At 41.2% G+C, this 16,727-nt stretch overlaps 1 protein-coding gene and 1 long non-coding RNA gene across 6 annotated transcripts in view; one reads left to right on the forward strand and one right to left on the reverse strand.

Annotated features, from left to right (window-relative positions):
* Positions 1 to 16,727, reverse strand: part of UNC13B (unc-13 homolog B) — a 206,015-nt gene that overhangs the window by 28,293 nt on the left and 160,995 nt on the right. For 4 of the 5 annotated variants that reach the window (XM_053931585.1, XM_053931584.1, XM_053931583.1 and 1 more), the window contains 6 exons: positions 13,436 to 13,562; positions 9,253 to 9,349; positions 8,341 to 8,484; positions 8,129 to 8,206; positions 7,506 to 7,583; positions 526 to 614 (listed from right to left, as the gene is read on the reverse strand). In XM_053931585.1, coding sequence (XP_053787560.1) covers positions 526 to 614; positions 7,506 to 7,583; positions 8,129 to 8,206; positions 8,341 to 8,484; positions 9,253 to 9,349; positions 13,436 to 13,562 — 613 coding nt within the window. Of the gene's footprint in view, positions 1 to 525; positions 615 to 6,577; positions 6,973 to 7,505; positions 7,584 to 8,128; positions 8,207 to 8,340; positions 8,485 to 9,252; positions 9,350 to 13,435; positions 13,563 to 16,727 lie in introns of those variants that run through there. The other variant, XM_053931587.1, reaches the window with a different exon arrangement.
* On the forward strand, positions 8,460 to 9,530 carry LOC128781733 (uncharacterized). Its single transcript, XR_008428478.1, has 2 exons — positions 8,460 to 8,578; positions 9,277 to 9,530. It is a non-coding gene; the product is annotated as an uncharacterized LOC128781733 (long non-coding RNA).

The raw sequence follows: 16,727 nt of genomic DNA on the forward strand, positions 1-16,727 counted from the left end.
CTGGCATTACTTTAAAGAGCTCCCTGAAACACTAGATAACATTTGCAGAAGCTTTAGAACAGGTCAGTCTCAGATTCTAAACCTGTTTCCTTCTTATTCCAGTATTCATTTAACAATCAGAAATCAGTCAGTTGTTTCATACATTTAGAGCAGAATGTTTAAGCAAGAATGTTGCTTCACAAACGCTAAGCTGGAAACTGCTTTTTGAGCAGTAAAGGAGTGGGAAATTCTGTTACTGACAAGAACTACTTACTGAAAAAAAAAAATCACTCCGTGTAATTCAAATACATTTCACAGTTTAGAGATCTCCAAGCTACATTTCCAAGCAGAGAAATACAGAAGAGAAAGACTTCAAGAATGTTTCTCACTTCTATAGATGGTATCTGTATATTAAAGGCCATAAATTTAGGACAAAAAGAAAAATATAATGCAGTTCACAGGAGTTTCTTTTCTTTTGTAACCTGACTAAATGAGATTAGACAAAAGAAAGGAATGCTTCATGGACAAGGACCTTGTAGTACTGACCTGTTACCGAACACTGCACTGAGCTCATCCAAAACATTGTTCAGCTTCACCTGGAGCTCTTTGAGATGGTCACTTGCTTCTGCATCCAACTGTGGATTAAAAAAAAAAAGCATTTAAGTTTGAACCCAGAGGACAGTCTGCTGTTCTTTGCAGTGCTTCTCTTCACTGTTGAGGCTACACTTAATAAGCAGGTGAACTATCCCCACTGGACTCTGTCAGGTAGGATGCTCCCCTCCACTGCCTGCTGCTGCTGCTACAGAAGCTGTGAAACAGTCAGCAGATATTTGCCTAAAAAGCAGCAAGTAATTTCTCCAGGCTCCTATAATCCTTCAATATCCTTCCTGATGTTTGTGAAGTTGAGGAAGAAAGGGAATGTGAACTCCCTTTGGCCAAGAGTGTATCTAGGTTGAGAATCCATCAAGTACTGTGCTTTACCCTGGGCTCACAGGTCATGCCATCCCTCTGAGTCTAGAAGGACACAGGGCTCTTCAGACTGATTGTTACTACTCATGCATTTCTCCATGTATGATCTTGAAAGAAGCTATTTCATCTTCTTTCCTGCTGTCAAGTATTTTAACTGAAGACTGACTCAGTCCCTGCTCTCAGAAGGTTGGACCCCAGCAGTTTTTGAAAATCTGGGTATAATATCATGGCAAGAGCTGTTGTGCTTTTGTTGATCATTTTTGTTGATCATTTTTTGAAAGTAAAATCTCAGCTACTGGTATTGAGCAAACATAGCTTTACTCTCATGGGGAACCAGACAGCTTTTTTGTATACAAGTGTTCAGAGGAAAACAAAAATCAAGTTCCCCAATCACTACATGAATGCTGTTGACACCTTGGCAGGTTCTGTATGGAAGTGCGTCTTCCATTCTTATCAGTGCAAAGGCACCTGTTTTTAAATTAAACACGATTTACAGAGTCTTGTATTCCATCTACCATCACCCCTCCAGCCTCAAACGAGCCACTTCGGAGCAACACACCTATGTGTATACATAGCAACACAGGATGAATGCTTTGGGATCATTTGCTCATAAAAAGTAACTAGTAAAACAGATTTACCTGTGTAGGCAGGCAGGCAAGATGTTTGTAAAACAAAAAGCTTCCTCTAAGGCAGAGCATCTCTTTAGGAATGTAATGAGACAGGTACTAGTGCTGTGGTTAAAATCAGTTTAGACTTTTATGGTATATCCATCTATACAACTTTTGAAGGAGTTCCCATCCCTAAAATCAGTGCTGAAGCCCTCTTCATATTGCTTCAGCATCTGTCAGACAAAGCCAAGCCTTAGGGGATTTGGAATCTGATCTGCTCATTTTCTTGTTGTAAGCTGGCATGGAAAATTGACTCTATTATGCATTTGAACCTGTGCTAATGAAACTTCTGGATCAGAATTTTAAAAGTAATTAAAGTAAGAACCAACAATCAAGCAAATGATGATTACTTAGGCCTTGTAACTTTAGGCATTGCTGCCTCTGATTATTTTTCCCTTATTAAAGTTAAATTTCTTTTCCTATCATCTTTGTAATACTCTTGCTCTGTGATGGCAGAAGGAAGCTAATGTCATGACAACCAGCATTCGTTCTAGCCAAGCTTATAGGTAACAAAATAAAAACAGCATTTGGTGGCAGTGGTATCTCTTCCCCCTACATTAATCCTTCCCTCCTACTGTGTAAAGGCACAATGAGTCACAAGCTGCCTGATTTGCTCTACTATTAATGGCACTGAATTGTCCTCTGATTTCAGCCATTTCTGACAGATTTGAGGTAGGACCAGTTCATGATTCATCAAAACATTGCAACTAACTGCTTTTCCAGTTGGGGAAAAAAAAAAAAGCCAGAAGAATTTGGCACAAGACAAATTATTCTTCACTATTTACCTCTACTTCTTTATAAGCTATCAGATGCACAGCCTAGAAGATGTTGGAGGTTAGGATGAACAACTTGTTGCCCTGGTTCATGAACTGTGCAATCGACCATTTATTTTACTGTGAGGTGGCCTGGAGAGCTCCCTGGCTACCTCTAAGCTTTCCCTCACTGTTGTATTTCACTGCAAACTGATCTTCCTCATAGCAGATGCATTGTTGTCCCAATGCTGCAAGAAGAGACAGCTGACACAATGCCTTGCCAAGGGGATGAGCTCCATTTTCTGTGGTAACGAACTTGCACTCCTCCAGAACATCAGCTCACACACAGCTCTCTGGGTACAACTGACAAGACAGCTGCCCAGATCTAACTGTGGTGCCCAGCCTCATCCTCAGGAAGCCAAACCCTGGTAGTAAACATTCTGGTTCAGCATCCACAAAGTCCCCTGTCATGCTAGAAAAGCTGTCATGCTAGAAAAGTTGTTTTCTGAGCAACTGCTACTAGAGAGCAAGGACTCCACATAACACATTACTGATGGTTAATGCTTAGGCACTGGCCTGCTTTGGCTCAAAAGCAAAGTCTGGGGAATTATCTGAGTGTGATATAAGCTCATTAGGAAGGTGCTGGTAGGTGTGTACTACTGTTTCCCACACATAAATCACACGTCAGTTACAGAGTACTGCAGCATGTTGTATTAACTGCAAACTTGGCCAATGTGGTGAAGCACTGATAAGAGCGCTCAAATGAACCCACAACGGTGTTCCTGTTGCTGCTCAGTCAATGAATTTTAAGCATATCAGCTATCACTGATAGAAGGAAATGCTACTTGGACTGCATGATAAATCTAGCTAGTATAGCAGAAAACAGGATTAGGCAGCTGGGTCACTGCCACATGTCACATCCACACCATTTCTCTCAGAAGGCTTATGATCTCCATTCTGTGGGTATATGAGAGATAATTCAGAGGAAGAATAAAAAGTTCTCTGTGCAAAACATGGGACAGTAGCCACATCAGTTCTGATCTCTGAGCAAATGTTTTAATTCCAGTGGAAATAATGGCTGGCATAGCTACAGTTCTAGGTGTGAGGCTAAATGTGTGATGCTGAGGTGCAAAGAGGGAAAAGCTAATCCCATATTTAAATTTCAGGGGAGAAACCAAGTCACGTTTAATTTTCTGAAGATAGTTGGGACTTGGCTTTTGAGAGAATCTGGGCTCAAAGTCTCATCTGAACCCCTTTAGGACTGGAACCTCAAGTCCTCTCCTAATCTGAATGGTGGCATTTATACCAAAGTGCTATCAACTTGAATTTGGGATGATCTTCTCCTCCTTTCCTCATGCACGAAACAGAACCCCTGTCCCTAAGAATTTGCAGTGATGGGCTTCCAAGTTTTCCAGGAGATCTAATTAGTTCTTCTTTGGTTTCCACACACTGGTGAAGTGGCCAGAACTGAAAGGCTTCTCTGTAGGTGGTGTAGGTGGAGAGACATTGACTCTTGCCTTCTAGAAAGCTAAAGATGTTAATAAATTCCCATCTATAAAAGGCAGAGACTCTGTGAAATCATCAGGTCAGATCTGGCATATCAGCAGCTGAAGAATTATGCCCTGCTAACATATTTTAGCTTTAGCAAGTTATGGAGTTCATCTGACTCCAGTTTGAAGCTGCTGATTTTTGGTCTGCCTCCCTCCACCAGCCCCTGGGAGCTCAGCAGATCCAACTCCCCTTTAAGGACATGCACTGAATTTTCAGGCATCACCCCACTTTCCTACAGGATTCAAGAGCAAGAAACATGGAGCACTGAATCCAAACAATCGCTGCCAACTTCTCAAACACTAGAGCAGCCTTAGCTATGACATGTGGGATGCTAAAGAGGAGCAAATACTAGATATCACAAATCCTTTGAGCATATTTCTAAGTAAGTCTTGGCTGTTTCTAAGATGTCCAGCAATTTGTTATTCAGATGGCTAACTTAGGATTTAAAATGTGGGCTAACCCTGGCAAAGCATTAAGAAGAGCGTTTCCTGAAGCTTTAATTGTGAAGATTAGCTTGAAACCAAAGGCATGAAAATTGCACAATGACAATATGCTACTGTTCAGCAGCTAATTCCTTAGGCAGTGCTTGTCTCTGATACTCACCTCACATGCTTCCCTTGGGGAAATAAGGTGTAGAAATGTTTTTAACTAGTCTTTCACACTACATCTAGACTCCAGCAGTGTGCAATGCAGTATAGCATATATATATATATATAAATAAAATTTATATATATATATAAAAATATATAAAAATATATTTTAATTTCACTGCCATTAGTTCATTACTCACAAAAAGCTAAGCAAAATTATGGACTGCAGGCTGAAGTCTGCTGGAAAACCACAGAGCTGGGTATAAAATGCAAGTCACATTAGGTTTTATTAGGTAAAGTATGAATCATTAAATAAATGGGGCCAAGTTCAGGCAAACACTATTACTGAATGTGTGTAGCCCATCCCAGCAGAGACCTAAATTATAATGTCTGCTCTGCTGCTGTACTGGAGATGGTTCAGAGAAATAAAAGGTTTCAAAAGATATCCAGGACTCCCTCCCCAGCTTCACATTATTCATTAAGCTTTTAATGCTACCTGCCACTTCATAAACACTGCCTTTCCAAAACATACTTTTGGGATGTCTGAGAATGCTCCTGAGTCATGATGAAGCTGTTTTGATCCCATGAGATCAATACAGATCAGAAGGGAAATAAAAGCATTCATTCTAATTCCTAAAATTTACTTAAGGTACTTTTCTCTGCGTATGCAAGTGTGCTTACGTATTTGTGTGTGGGGTTGCCTTGACCCAAGGGAATTCCTCCAAACAGAGCTCTCTCAGCTCTGCTGCTGTCCTTACTGTTTCTGACTAGTAATGTTCACAGACCACATGATGTTGACACATTAAATCCAGAGATGCTGGGCAATTTTTGCCCTGTTTTGAATACTACAGTTTAGAAAAGAATAAGAAAAGTGAGGGGAAAAGTACCATAACTTACTGGGGGCAGTGGGTAGAGGAGAGAGTAAAGAAAGGCACTATATCCAGGGGCCTAATCTCAATAAATAGTATTGGGTAAGCACTTCTGTTCCATATTATGCCACTACACTGTAGGGTGACCACAGGTGAACCCTGTCCCTTCATTTCCCTCACTGCAAAAGGGAATAAGTGACCTGAATTTCTCTAGGGGGTCTAGCTGCACACATGGCACAAGTAACATACCTGCCCCAGGAACAATGGAATATTTGGTACCTGGCTCTCAAGAACACCTTTGAGAACGCAAGAAGTTGAACAGTTCGAGACCAGGACATACCACTATGCTACTTGCTTACTCTCCCAAGGAAGTTTTTTTGGATAGTGTAGTCAGAATAATGCTTACTTTTGTGCAAGCTACTGTGTCATGGATAGATGACCACAGAACAAATCTGCCACAGAAATTAAGAACTGTCTTTCCTGAAGGAGGATAGAACCCACAGATGCATTTCCAGTATGTTCTATCGTCAAAACTGTTGTCTCACCTATTGTCACCCAATTGTCAGGTTCAATCTGCAGCCAAAAGACTATTCAAACTAGGACAAGACCTTGTTTACTCTAGCAAAACAGAGAACCTGGCAGTTTTTGAGTCAAGAAGCAGTGTACCACACAGTCACCAAGGAGGAAACCCCCAAGGACAGCAGATAATGCAAGCACCTAACACAACACAATTTATTTCTGGTGATCAGTGGCAGCCCTATGAAATGCAATAAGCACCATTTGAAAAGAAAATGAAAAAAGAAAAAAAAATCGCTTCCAAAACCCAGCTTCCTAGGGTGCTTGCCACATTTCTTCCTGTTTTAACTCTTCACTGTCTGGGTTTCTCTCCCCTCCCAGTCTTTTGATTACACAGTACAGGGGAACAAGTGGGTTCATTACCCCCTTTTAAGCTTACTTACACCTCCTGTGGAAGGTTTTAAAGGGCAGAATACAGAGAAGAGATTTGGTCTAGAGAAAGTAGCCAATAACTTCAAGAAACACCATTTTACTCAATTTATTTAATACAGTAGCAAGGGATATTTTCAATTTTAAATATAGGGAAACCCTATTTAATGGTTACCACTAAGGAAAATAGCAGCAAACAGATTCCTTAAGGGAAATTAAATGCACAGGCATTAAACTTTTATAGGCCACTTCACAAACATTTCATCACAAGTTTATTTTTTCCCAAAAATGACTATTTAGCTACTGCTGCTATTACAGCAGGAAGCATATAATGCTAGTTCTTGATGCAGGACTCAGAACTTAGGATTATTGAGGTGACATGTGAAAGAATGACAGCAGTTTTCCTTGCCTCATGGGGTAAATCTATATGTGGAGATTTTTGCCACTTCATAGAATTCTGCCACTGAGCACAAGCCAGATTTAGAAAAGCAAGATAGGCAAAAACTGAGCTGTTCATCTGCAAAGCTGACTCTTCTCTTGGTGTACAGGTCATAGCACAGATTCTATCACAACACAACCAAAGAAAATGCACTTTAAAATAATTTTTCCTAACATCAGCATCAGCAGGCTTTTCTTCATCTTCCTGAATCTTGAAAAGCAATGAAAAAATAAGAGAAAAAAAAATACACATATTACATCAGAACAAAAATAGTGACCTGGAGGAATAAAATATTATTTCTGTAAAAATTACCATCTCGTAACAAATGGACACAGCTGAATATCCCTCAAAACACAAGCAGAGAACTCATTTGCATGTCTGTAATGTATTAGATACTGGATATTTCATGCTAAAGGCACTGTCCCACATTTATATGCCATATAAAATGATTCAATGCCCACAGTACTGAGACCTCCACCAGCCATGCCCACATGAGCACAACAGCCAATCTTTTATTTCCTTTTCTATGCTATTCTGTGCTCCAAAATGTTTGCTCCTGCATTTGATGACAGATTTTGTTGGGAAGCCTTCAGTCATGGCTGTCTCCCCACACTTAACAGTGCCAGGTGTTACAAGGTTCTCCTCATGACTGCAGTCTTTCAAGAACCAATAGGATGCAAACAACCCAGCAACAACAGCACAGGAGGAATGAGGTATAACACTCAGTCTCTGAGCTCTCTTACCTCTTTACCACCCATGGCTTCAAACATCTTCTCCAGCTGCACCCGCAGTTGTTGGATGTTGTTCATCAGGATGCAGGGCTGAAGGGACAAAAGCAGGTGACTGCTCAGGATGCCAACACACTGTCACCAGTGGGAGACGCTGTGCCTCAACACCCTTCCCCAAGAACCACCAGATCCAAGAGTTACATAGGAGGTATGGCATGCACGGATTTCAGCACTCAAATGTATTTTAAAAAAATTAAAAAAACAAAATCCATTTTTCTCCAGCTTGAAACGGTATGGTCAGTTCCCAGCTGCAGAATACCCAGATGAACAGACCTCTCTAAGTACCAGATCTTCAGAGTAATCGTGCCCACTTTTGTTTTTTTAAATCACACAACACAGGCAGTGTGGAAGTTAATTTCAAGGGGACCTGACAGCCTCCAAACCCTGCATATCATCTTCAGGACCTGTTTTTGTTTCAGGTCCAAGCCAGAATTCAAACTTCAAAAGCATCCAAATAATGATAAAAACAACACTGAAAATATTTACATCATCACCATGGTCAGGTACAATGTGAGACTGGTTTCATCAAGACAATTAGATGATTCTTTGGGGGAAAAGAGAAACTCAGCATAACTCACCAGTTTCTCCTTGGAACAGTAGGACTCAAAGCTCTTGGAGAGTATGTCAGCATACTGCATCAGCACTTTCCCAATAGTCTGTGAAGACAAAATGTGAGCACTGTTACATGTCCTCTACCACTGCAGAACTCCAGCAAGCAGAAAAAAAAAAAAATCATACTGTCTTACACCCCATTAAGAAAAGATAAGCATCTGGATGCTGAGGGTATTACCTTTGCAAACCTCCTATTGTAGTGGGCAACAATGACAGGGTCTGGGCACTCAAGCTTCTTTATGATCTCAAAGCTCTGATTGAGCTGGGTGAACACATCCACCACTGAGCAAGAGAACAGAGCATGCTCTGATGTTTGCTGGAACTAAAACAGAAGTACAAAGAGTCATTGTCGAATGGAAAGATCTGAAATATACCCACCCATGGGTGTTTCCATCATCTGTCACACTGAAGGCAGGGTAACTTTACCAAAACCTACATCTTCCTCAGAATTAGTCAAAAACTCTTCACAAGGCCTAGAGGAGATAAATAGCCTTTTTTGGTTGGATTATAAATTTACTATCCTTCATTAACTATCATCATGACAAGCACCAGGGAGATCTATGATGATGCTGAGATCCTTAATGCAATGCATGGTTCGCCTGTCAGTTAATGAGGAAAGAAGGAGAGAGTAAAGAGCTATTTTAATTTTTTTTTAGATTTAGCTATTAAACAGAATGGTGTATGAGTGTCACAGACTACAGTGACAACAGTCACTAAATAACAGGAAAGCTCTCCTCTGCATTGGCAATACTCAGCAAATTAAGAGTAAGACTGGTCTGTTAGTGGATTAAGGTCACATTCTCACTGCATGACTAAGTACATGCTAAGTGCCTCAATTTTCAATTTCAATTACTTCTCCCAAATGGAGAGAGCACCAAACCACTGGCTGACAGATTAACAGCAGCAGAACAGACAAAAATGAATGATATGCACCTTCCTATTAAAAAGTTCCCTGTGACCTGTAAATTACTAAAATAAATGAGTTTCCCAGTTGTTTAGCAAACAAAAAGGACTACATCCAGCTGAATTTATAGCGTTTTATTTGGTTCTGTGCGCTGTATGATGTAGCACCAAGTAGTGACCTACATACCCCATCTTTTTTATCTCTCTCCAGAGCACCGTGCAGGAAATCTAAGGAAACATCTTCATTTTCATCCAGCCACTGCATCACAAACTGCTCAAACCACCTGCAGGGGAGCAAAGACAGCAAGTTATAACAGGAAGAAGAGCACCCCAACCCCAGCAAGCCTTGTGAAAGCTGTCAGATGTCTGAATGTTGCTGTCTGTGCATGTAGTCCAAGTTCCCAAAAACACTTGCACCTCTACACAAGCTAACAGGGCATGTACCATCACTTGGGCTGGTTCTGAGCTAGTTTTGTCCTTCTTCCTGTCTTTTCTCTTCTTGGTATCTTCCCTTTTACCCCCTTGAGAACCACCTTTAACTTTGCTTCACCTCAAAGCACTTTGTCATTTTTTCCTGTCCAACCATGTGCCAGAGAGCACAAAGAAGACCTCCACACCCACAGGCACCTGTCCTGCTGCTCACTTGGGTGTACCAAACACGCAGTGTGAAAATAGGCAAGCTGAGAAGCAGCTTCAGTGATGGGATCTGACAGCTGGTCCCTCTGTCCTCTGCTCCGAGAGACACACATAGTACAAAAGGGTGTGTGTGTGTTTTTGTTGCCTGTGTTTAAGCAGTAACATAGCACTTACAGCCTTATTTAAATGTCTAGAGTTTGTTGCATGCAAGTGCCAACATAGCACAGCTGAAGCAAATCTTAATTTCAAATATTACTAAACAGCATTCACAAACAAGAGAAAAAAGTGTCCACGTGTAATTCAGTCCAAACAAAAGATTATTATATGAGCATTACAGAGTACAGCCTTCTCTACACAGGCAGCTGTGTTCATAGAGATTGTGTTAATTGTGGGCTGAGTTTGCAAAGAACATGAAAGCATGTGCCAGACATGAGAGGGAGATCAAGAGCAAATTCACAGGCAGAGCATACTAGATAGCCTTAAATAATCTCTACACTTTGAAATATAAAGCACATCAATGCTAATACTGGAAATTGTAACTGACACAGTGCTAAAATGCCAACAGCAACCTGCCTATGTAACCCTATATATTATAGACAGCAACAGTGGAACACTGTCACAGACATATGCACTTCCTGTATTCTGAAAGAATTCCTTTTGAGTGGCACTTCAGGCTCTTAAAATTCAGCATATGTTGAAGTCTGTTGCAAGTTTCTCAAGTTTTCAACATTTTCTTTTAAACTGCAATAGTGTATTTTAAACAGCTTAAGCCTTAGAAAGGAACTCAGGCACTTCACAAGGAAGCAACTATACATCTTCCACCTGTTTCACAGTTCCCAGGCTGTGAGCTGCTGACTGCTTCACATGTCACAGGTCAACATGCAGGGAAGATTACTTGTTTGTGCCAGAAGCCACAGTTTTCATTCTGAGAAGGAGAGCAACTTCCCGATTATCATTCATCCTTAATTATTACACCACATTCACAAGAAAGGGCCATTTGCTGTTGAGAACACTGCCCATTTTTATGGATACCATATATTGCGACACAAAATCAAATGCCTAGGTATACCTGTCCTGCCAAATTGTCTAAACAAAGGTGGCAAAGAAAATGGTACTGTTGGGTGGGTGGGAGTGGTATATTTGCTCCCCCTCTCATAAAAGAAAGCATTACTTTTGGGAAGAGGTTTATTATGAATGTTGAATGAACCACTTAGATCATCTGCAAAGCCAGCCTCAATTTTGTCCTTTGGCTGACACAAAAACCTGAGAGATACAAATAATTTCCAAATACTTCCAGTACAAGTGTATATTCAGGGCCAAACTATGCTTTGAGCTGTAACACAAACCTAGAACTATCTTAGGCCAAATACCTCTTATAACATTTTACTATCAGGTCTTGGGATGCTGAACAAGTCAGGGGGACCCCGAGGACTACGAAGGCAACATATCCAGAACAATATGCAAAATTGTCTAGCACAGAAATGGATAAAAATGATTTCATGCAGAAATAGCTCCAAAATGTTATTATATGGCAAATATCTTCTCCCTCATCTGCTTCAATTACTGGTCAGGAAGCAAACGCTGTAATGACTCACACACCAGCACACACAGCAGCGGCTCACGGTGCTGCTTCAGAGACATTCTGTGCTCACAGGGGTCAGCACAGCCTGGCTCCAGATGGCACAGCCAAACTCTCCAAACAAGGTCTGCACAGAATACACTTCAGTCCTGCCTGGGGAAAGCCAGCAGCACTTCAAGACTAAATGTAAGTTCACCTCTCTCTGCTGCACAACAGTAAGGTAACACAAAAGGCTACCACTTCAGCTTGGTCTTGAGCCTGGCTCCCTCAGGGTCACTCTGCAGGCAAATTATCTTGCTCATTTGCTGCGGGTATCTAAGGAACAATCTCTGTGCCTTGGCAAAAGCTGAGGCAAGAAGGCAGGTAGTAAAATAATAAATACTGTGTTTGATGAAGAGAGCCAGAATAAGTCAACGGGATCTCAAAGGAAGGAATATCTTCCCCCACCAGAGAGGAGGCAGTCTCCAGTAGGGCTACAATGCTACCTGCAACTAAGATCAGTATTTAAACAAACAGGTATGTACACACCTAAAAAGCCGGGGTTTTTGAGGAACCCTAAAAACCTGACCATTCACATCTTTTAGCTAGCAGAGAGGAAGTTTTGAAAATACACTCCTAGTTACATAGCTGCTTCCATTTAAGAAAACGCTTCTGAGATTTGGAAAATAAAGGGAGCATAAAAACTTCAATACTGTGGACCCTGCACTTTGTTCAATCATATCTCAAGGCTACCAGGAACATGGTTTCTCAGAGTTTATAAAAGTGAACTTGTGGATAGCCTTTTGTCTGACAAGTAGACAGACAGTGATGCCTTGTAAAGGCTGGCCCAGAACAGAGGCTAGACGGAGCAAAAGAATAAAGTAGGTATTTATTAAAAGGCCTCAATGGATACACCTTGGGCAGCACAAGAGCTCAGCCAGGGCTACATCCAAGATAAACTCAAAACGGTCACAAAATGGATGACCAGTCATGAGCTCTCTCACTTTTTAAGTTCTGGTCCATTAGCATATTGGAGTTAATTGTCCAATTACAGCTTTAGGTTATGAAGTCCCATTCTTCTTGTTTTTTTCTCTTCATTCTACCATTGTTTGTGCTCTTAGGCCTGAGATTTGGATCATTTGTCCTTGGTCCCCAGCTAGAGAAGGAATTGTTTTGTTTCCCTACTCTGTGAAGAGAGCTTACTAACCCCTAATATGAAGCTCAGAACTACACACTAAAGCAGTACAGTATCTGAAAAATATAAAAGCTAAAACCTGAGGCATCAACAGCCCAACCATTGTTTGGAGAGCAGCAATTTAGTTTCATCTAAGCAGTTTACCAATGTGCAAACCTGATGCGTGGACTCCTTTGTTGAAGTTCTGAGGCTAAAAATACTTGTGATGGAACAAATCAAAGAACAATTCATATCAAGGGGATACTTTGTGACAGGTGAAAGTTACAATTGTAATAAAGATCACCTGTGTCTGACAATGTGGCTATTGTACTGAAATACAAGGGTGAAGTAACAAAGCCAGTGGCTGCAAATGCACATGAGCACTGAAGCTCTACCACAAAGACAGCAGAACAGAACAGACTGCAGAACAAAACCGAGCATCATTATCCTGATTACACAGGAGAAAAAGAGAGATTAAGAATATCTGATGGCTTGCATGAGACTGCCCTGACTCAGAGGCAAAGCAAAGAGAAAGGGGCTTCTGCGACTGTCACTATAGCACCTTGCTCACTGAGCAGCTTATGTCTCTTGCTGACCTGATTGCTTAATCAGGCCCACAGCCTACACCAAGCAATTATGCCCAACTGCCTCAAGTCTGATTAGTATGCAGGTAGCACCAGGCTTGAGGGACTGCATGCACAACAGCATGGCAAAAGAATTCTAAGTGCCAAACTGGAAACACAGTCCAGGAAAAAGTGTTTGTCAAGAGGGGCAAAGTGCTGCATTTATACAGCATGGAACAGTCACGTACAGGGTGGGAACAGCAGTGTGGTGGAACACACACACAGCACCACAGGGGAAAAACATGCACACAAACACAGAAAACTGAGAGTTAAGAAATTATGTATCTTGAAGGCAGCCACAGGAGATCCAAATGGCCACCCTACCACCAAGGTAACAAAAGGAAGTCGATAGTGGGGATTTACTACAGGAGACACTCACGCTGGATATTCAGGCACTTTTCCCTTGAAGGCAGGCAGATCACGAACATATTCATTGTACAGCCACTTCACTTTGAAGTGTAAATTCATATAGTCCGCACTTTTACACAGTCTGTGTTTCTCATGCTCTGTAAGGAAGGGAATAAAAGCAGTTAGGTCTGAATTCACCACAGCATGTAACCACACCAGGCATGGGAAGGACTTATGAAGCATGTCTGCAGACTGCAAGGGTGTTGAGGATGAAGCATCTATAGAGCCACAAAATCTTCACAACACAGAATTTTGGCAGCAGGCAGGAGTTCTTGGAGGTTGGGACTATTGGGGCTCTGGAGTATTTAATGTAGGTCTAATTAATACTTCCATTTGTTGAACATTTTTTTTATTGTCAAAGCAATAAAAACAGATCAATGTCTCATGGCCTTTTCATTTAACATATCACAGTTGAGACTCCATCTTTGCAGGGGAAAAATCAAGGCGAGCAAATCTGTTTCATTCTTGGTTATAAACAAAGGCAGTAGCAACACGTTACATTACATCCCCAATGAGACAACAGTAGAAAGCACCAGGAGTTTGACAGTGTGACTCAAACAAGATCAGATGAGCTACACAGGAACTGGACCCTTCCCTGCTCCCTCTCGGAAAAAATAATATTTCTCTTCCACAAAGCAGGGTCTGCTGCTGAGCTTCTTCCTCCTGCCAGGCTTCCTTAGTTTTGTACCCAGGCAATGCTGGGAAAATGCAGTTTCTCCCTGTATAATGGCCATACTTCCACAACACAACCCTTCCCACACACCTACACCACTAAAGCACTGGCCATAATCAGACCTACGTTTTTGCAGAGATCATCTCCGCAGACCACTGCTCCCCTTCCTTATCAGGAGAAATGTATGGTCCAAGTCTTCACTCTCAAGGCTCCTACGTCCACAATACCATCTTTCAGTAATTGACTCCCACCTCTGATCAGCCCACAATTATGCATTTAAAACACTTGCTAAATTCTCCCAAAAGCAGCTCAACGCTTTCTCCCAAGCCACCCCTCATGTGCTTACATAGGCAGATCCTTCTACTGCACTGCTTTTCTTTAAAATCTTAACTGAATAGATGAAAATTAATTTCTTTTTCATTATATGAGGACTCAGCAGCAGGCTTTTGCCTGCACTGCGACCCTGCATTATCAGGTGATCAATTCTGCACTGCTGCTCCCCTTTGCCTTCTGTCTGTATCCATCTCTTTCTTCTGCCAAGTTTCACAGCAGGAATATGCTTTGTGCCAAGCTTTTTTGTTCATTCTAGTACCACAGCAAGCTGCTAGTCCATTACTACAATGTGAGATATTATACTAAAACATACAAGATTTTGGCTTAGACTCAGGTTTTTACCCCAGTATTTCACTTTAGACTCTTCTTTTGACCTTTAATGTGGAAACCTCATCAATGACGTAACTTTCCAAGGGCATCACTGCTCATGTGCAGACAGGTTTCAGCTATGTTAAAAAGAATGAGTATTTTTCTCAGCTCTGAATGGCTTATTAACTGACAGGCATGCTTATCTTACAACATTATCTATTTTCAGGTAAATGTGAATTCTTGCAAGTAATTCAAAACATTGAGAAACTTCCACATCTCTCCTGAAACTTCATCAACATGCACAAGAATAAAGTCCAAATCAAGTGTGAATTATCCAACCAAAAATACAAAATCCAGAGAAAAGTTCATGCCAAATTTTTCCATAAACCAAAGAAAGAGAAACCCAATTTTTGTTTTAAAGAGATTAAAATGCCCAATATCTGAGAGACATAATCCTCAGGAGTGATGGTTCAATGGACAAATTACATGTACTGTGGTCCATTTCACTCCACAGGGAACTGTGTAAAGTCCATTCCTGTTTTACGTTAATAACCTCGTATCTTTCTTGAGCACTAAGAAAGCAAGAGTATACTCAGCGTCTGAACTGCTGACCCTCTGCTATACTTCAAGCAATGGTAGAAGAAAATGAGAACTCCCTTTGCAGATCCAAAACTGGAAACAAACAGAGCAATAACTGTGCCTGCTCTGCTCCCTGTGAGCAAGGAAACCGATGGACAATTATAACTTCATTAACTTGGATGTGTGCTGCTGCCAGGTGCTGCTCCGGCACATGGAAAGTGCTGTTCCTGTTGAGGAAAGGTCTGACTTGGATGTAAAAAGGACTTAAATCAGATTTAGTTCCTCAAAATTAAACAATGCACTAAAAGCAAGCAATTCAAGCTTTTTCCTGTTTTCTAGGACATCTAAAATACTTCTAAGTTGCAGAAGAAGAAGATGCAAAGCAGCCACAGAAGCATAAACCCAAGAACAGCTACTAGGACTACCTGGCCATTTAGGCACTAAAGGAGACACTTGACACTAAGGGATAAATCACAGGAAACTAAAATAAAAGAGAGGTCTTACCACCATAAAAGAGAACTTTACGTATTCGAAAGAAAGGAGGGGCTTGTGACAGAGAGAAGACAAGAATGAACAGCTCAAACTCTCTGGAGAACAAAAAAAGCCAACAAAGACCCAACCCTCCTCCATCCCCAGCCTGCATCATCTCCCCCTCCCCCTTCAATGGACCCCACATTGATTTTGAACAGTTGCTTCCTTTGTAAGTGGAAATGTGTAAGACCACCTGAAGATGACATCTAAACACATCAGTCAGAGTCATACACTGAAAACCCATTTTAGAAAAAGTCACGTGAAGATCCTGGCAGCAATCTGTCTTAGAACATTTCTGTTCTGCTTTATAACCTGCTAGCTTTTAAAGACCTTAGCAGCAGCAGAACGGGACACGGATATTGTGCACCAACTGCTGTGTTTCATCCTGAAAACACCACAGAATTCTGTAAGTCTCCCACACTTCCTTAGCAGATTTCAGCTGCAAACAGATTTCTTTGGAGAAAAGCTTTTGGAGTAACCAAGGCCGTATTATTAAGGCATTAATAGGGAACTGCTGCTTAGCAGCACACTTTCTAGTATTATGTGCAGTCCTCCTTTTCAGGCAGAGAACAGGACTGCTACCACATTCCTCAATCACAGATTTTTTTTTCTTGATTGTTACCCTATTTTTCATGGGTTAACTCCCAGCAAAAATGCCAAATTTCTGTAAAGAAATTCTAATAGGTACCAGGGCTGTTGAAGTGTCAACACTTTAGATAGCTGGCATCTGAGTGTGCCTCTGATCTCCTTCTCCTTATTAAAAGTGAGAAAGTGCCAGAATGATTTATTTCAATCCTGCCAAGTCTACTCAGTCTCTTTTCCTATCAGAGATGTTTCC

The sequence above is a fragment of the Vidua chalybeata genome, chromosome Z (genome assembly GCF_026979565.1).
Source record: "Vidua chalybeata isolate OUT-0048 chromosome Z, bVidCha1 merged haplotype, whole genome shotgun sequence".
Lineage (NCBI taxonomy): Eukaryota > Metazoa > Chordata > Aves > Passeriformes > Viduidae > Vidua > Vidua chalybeata.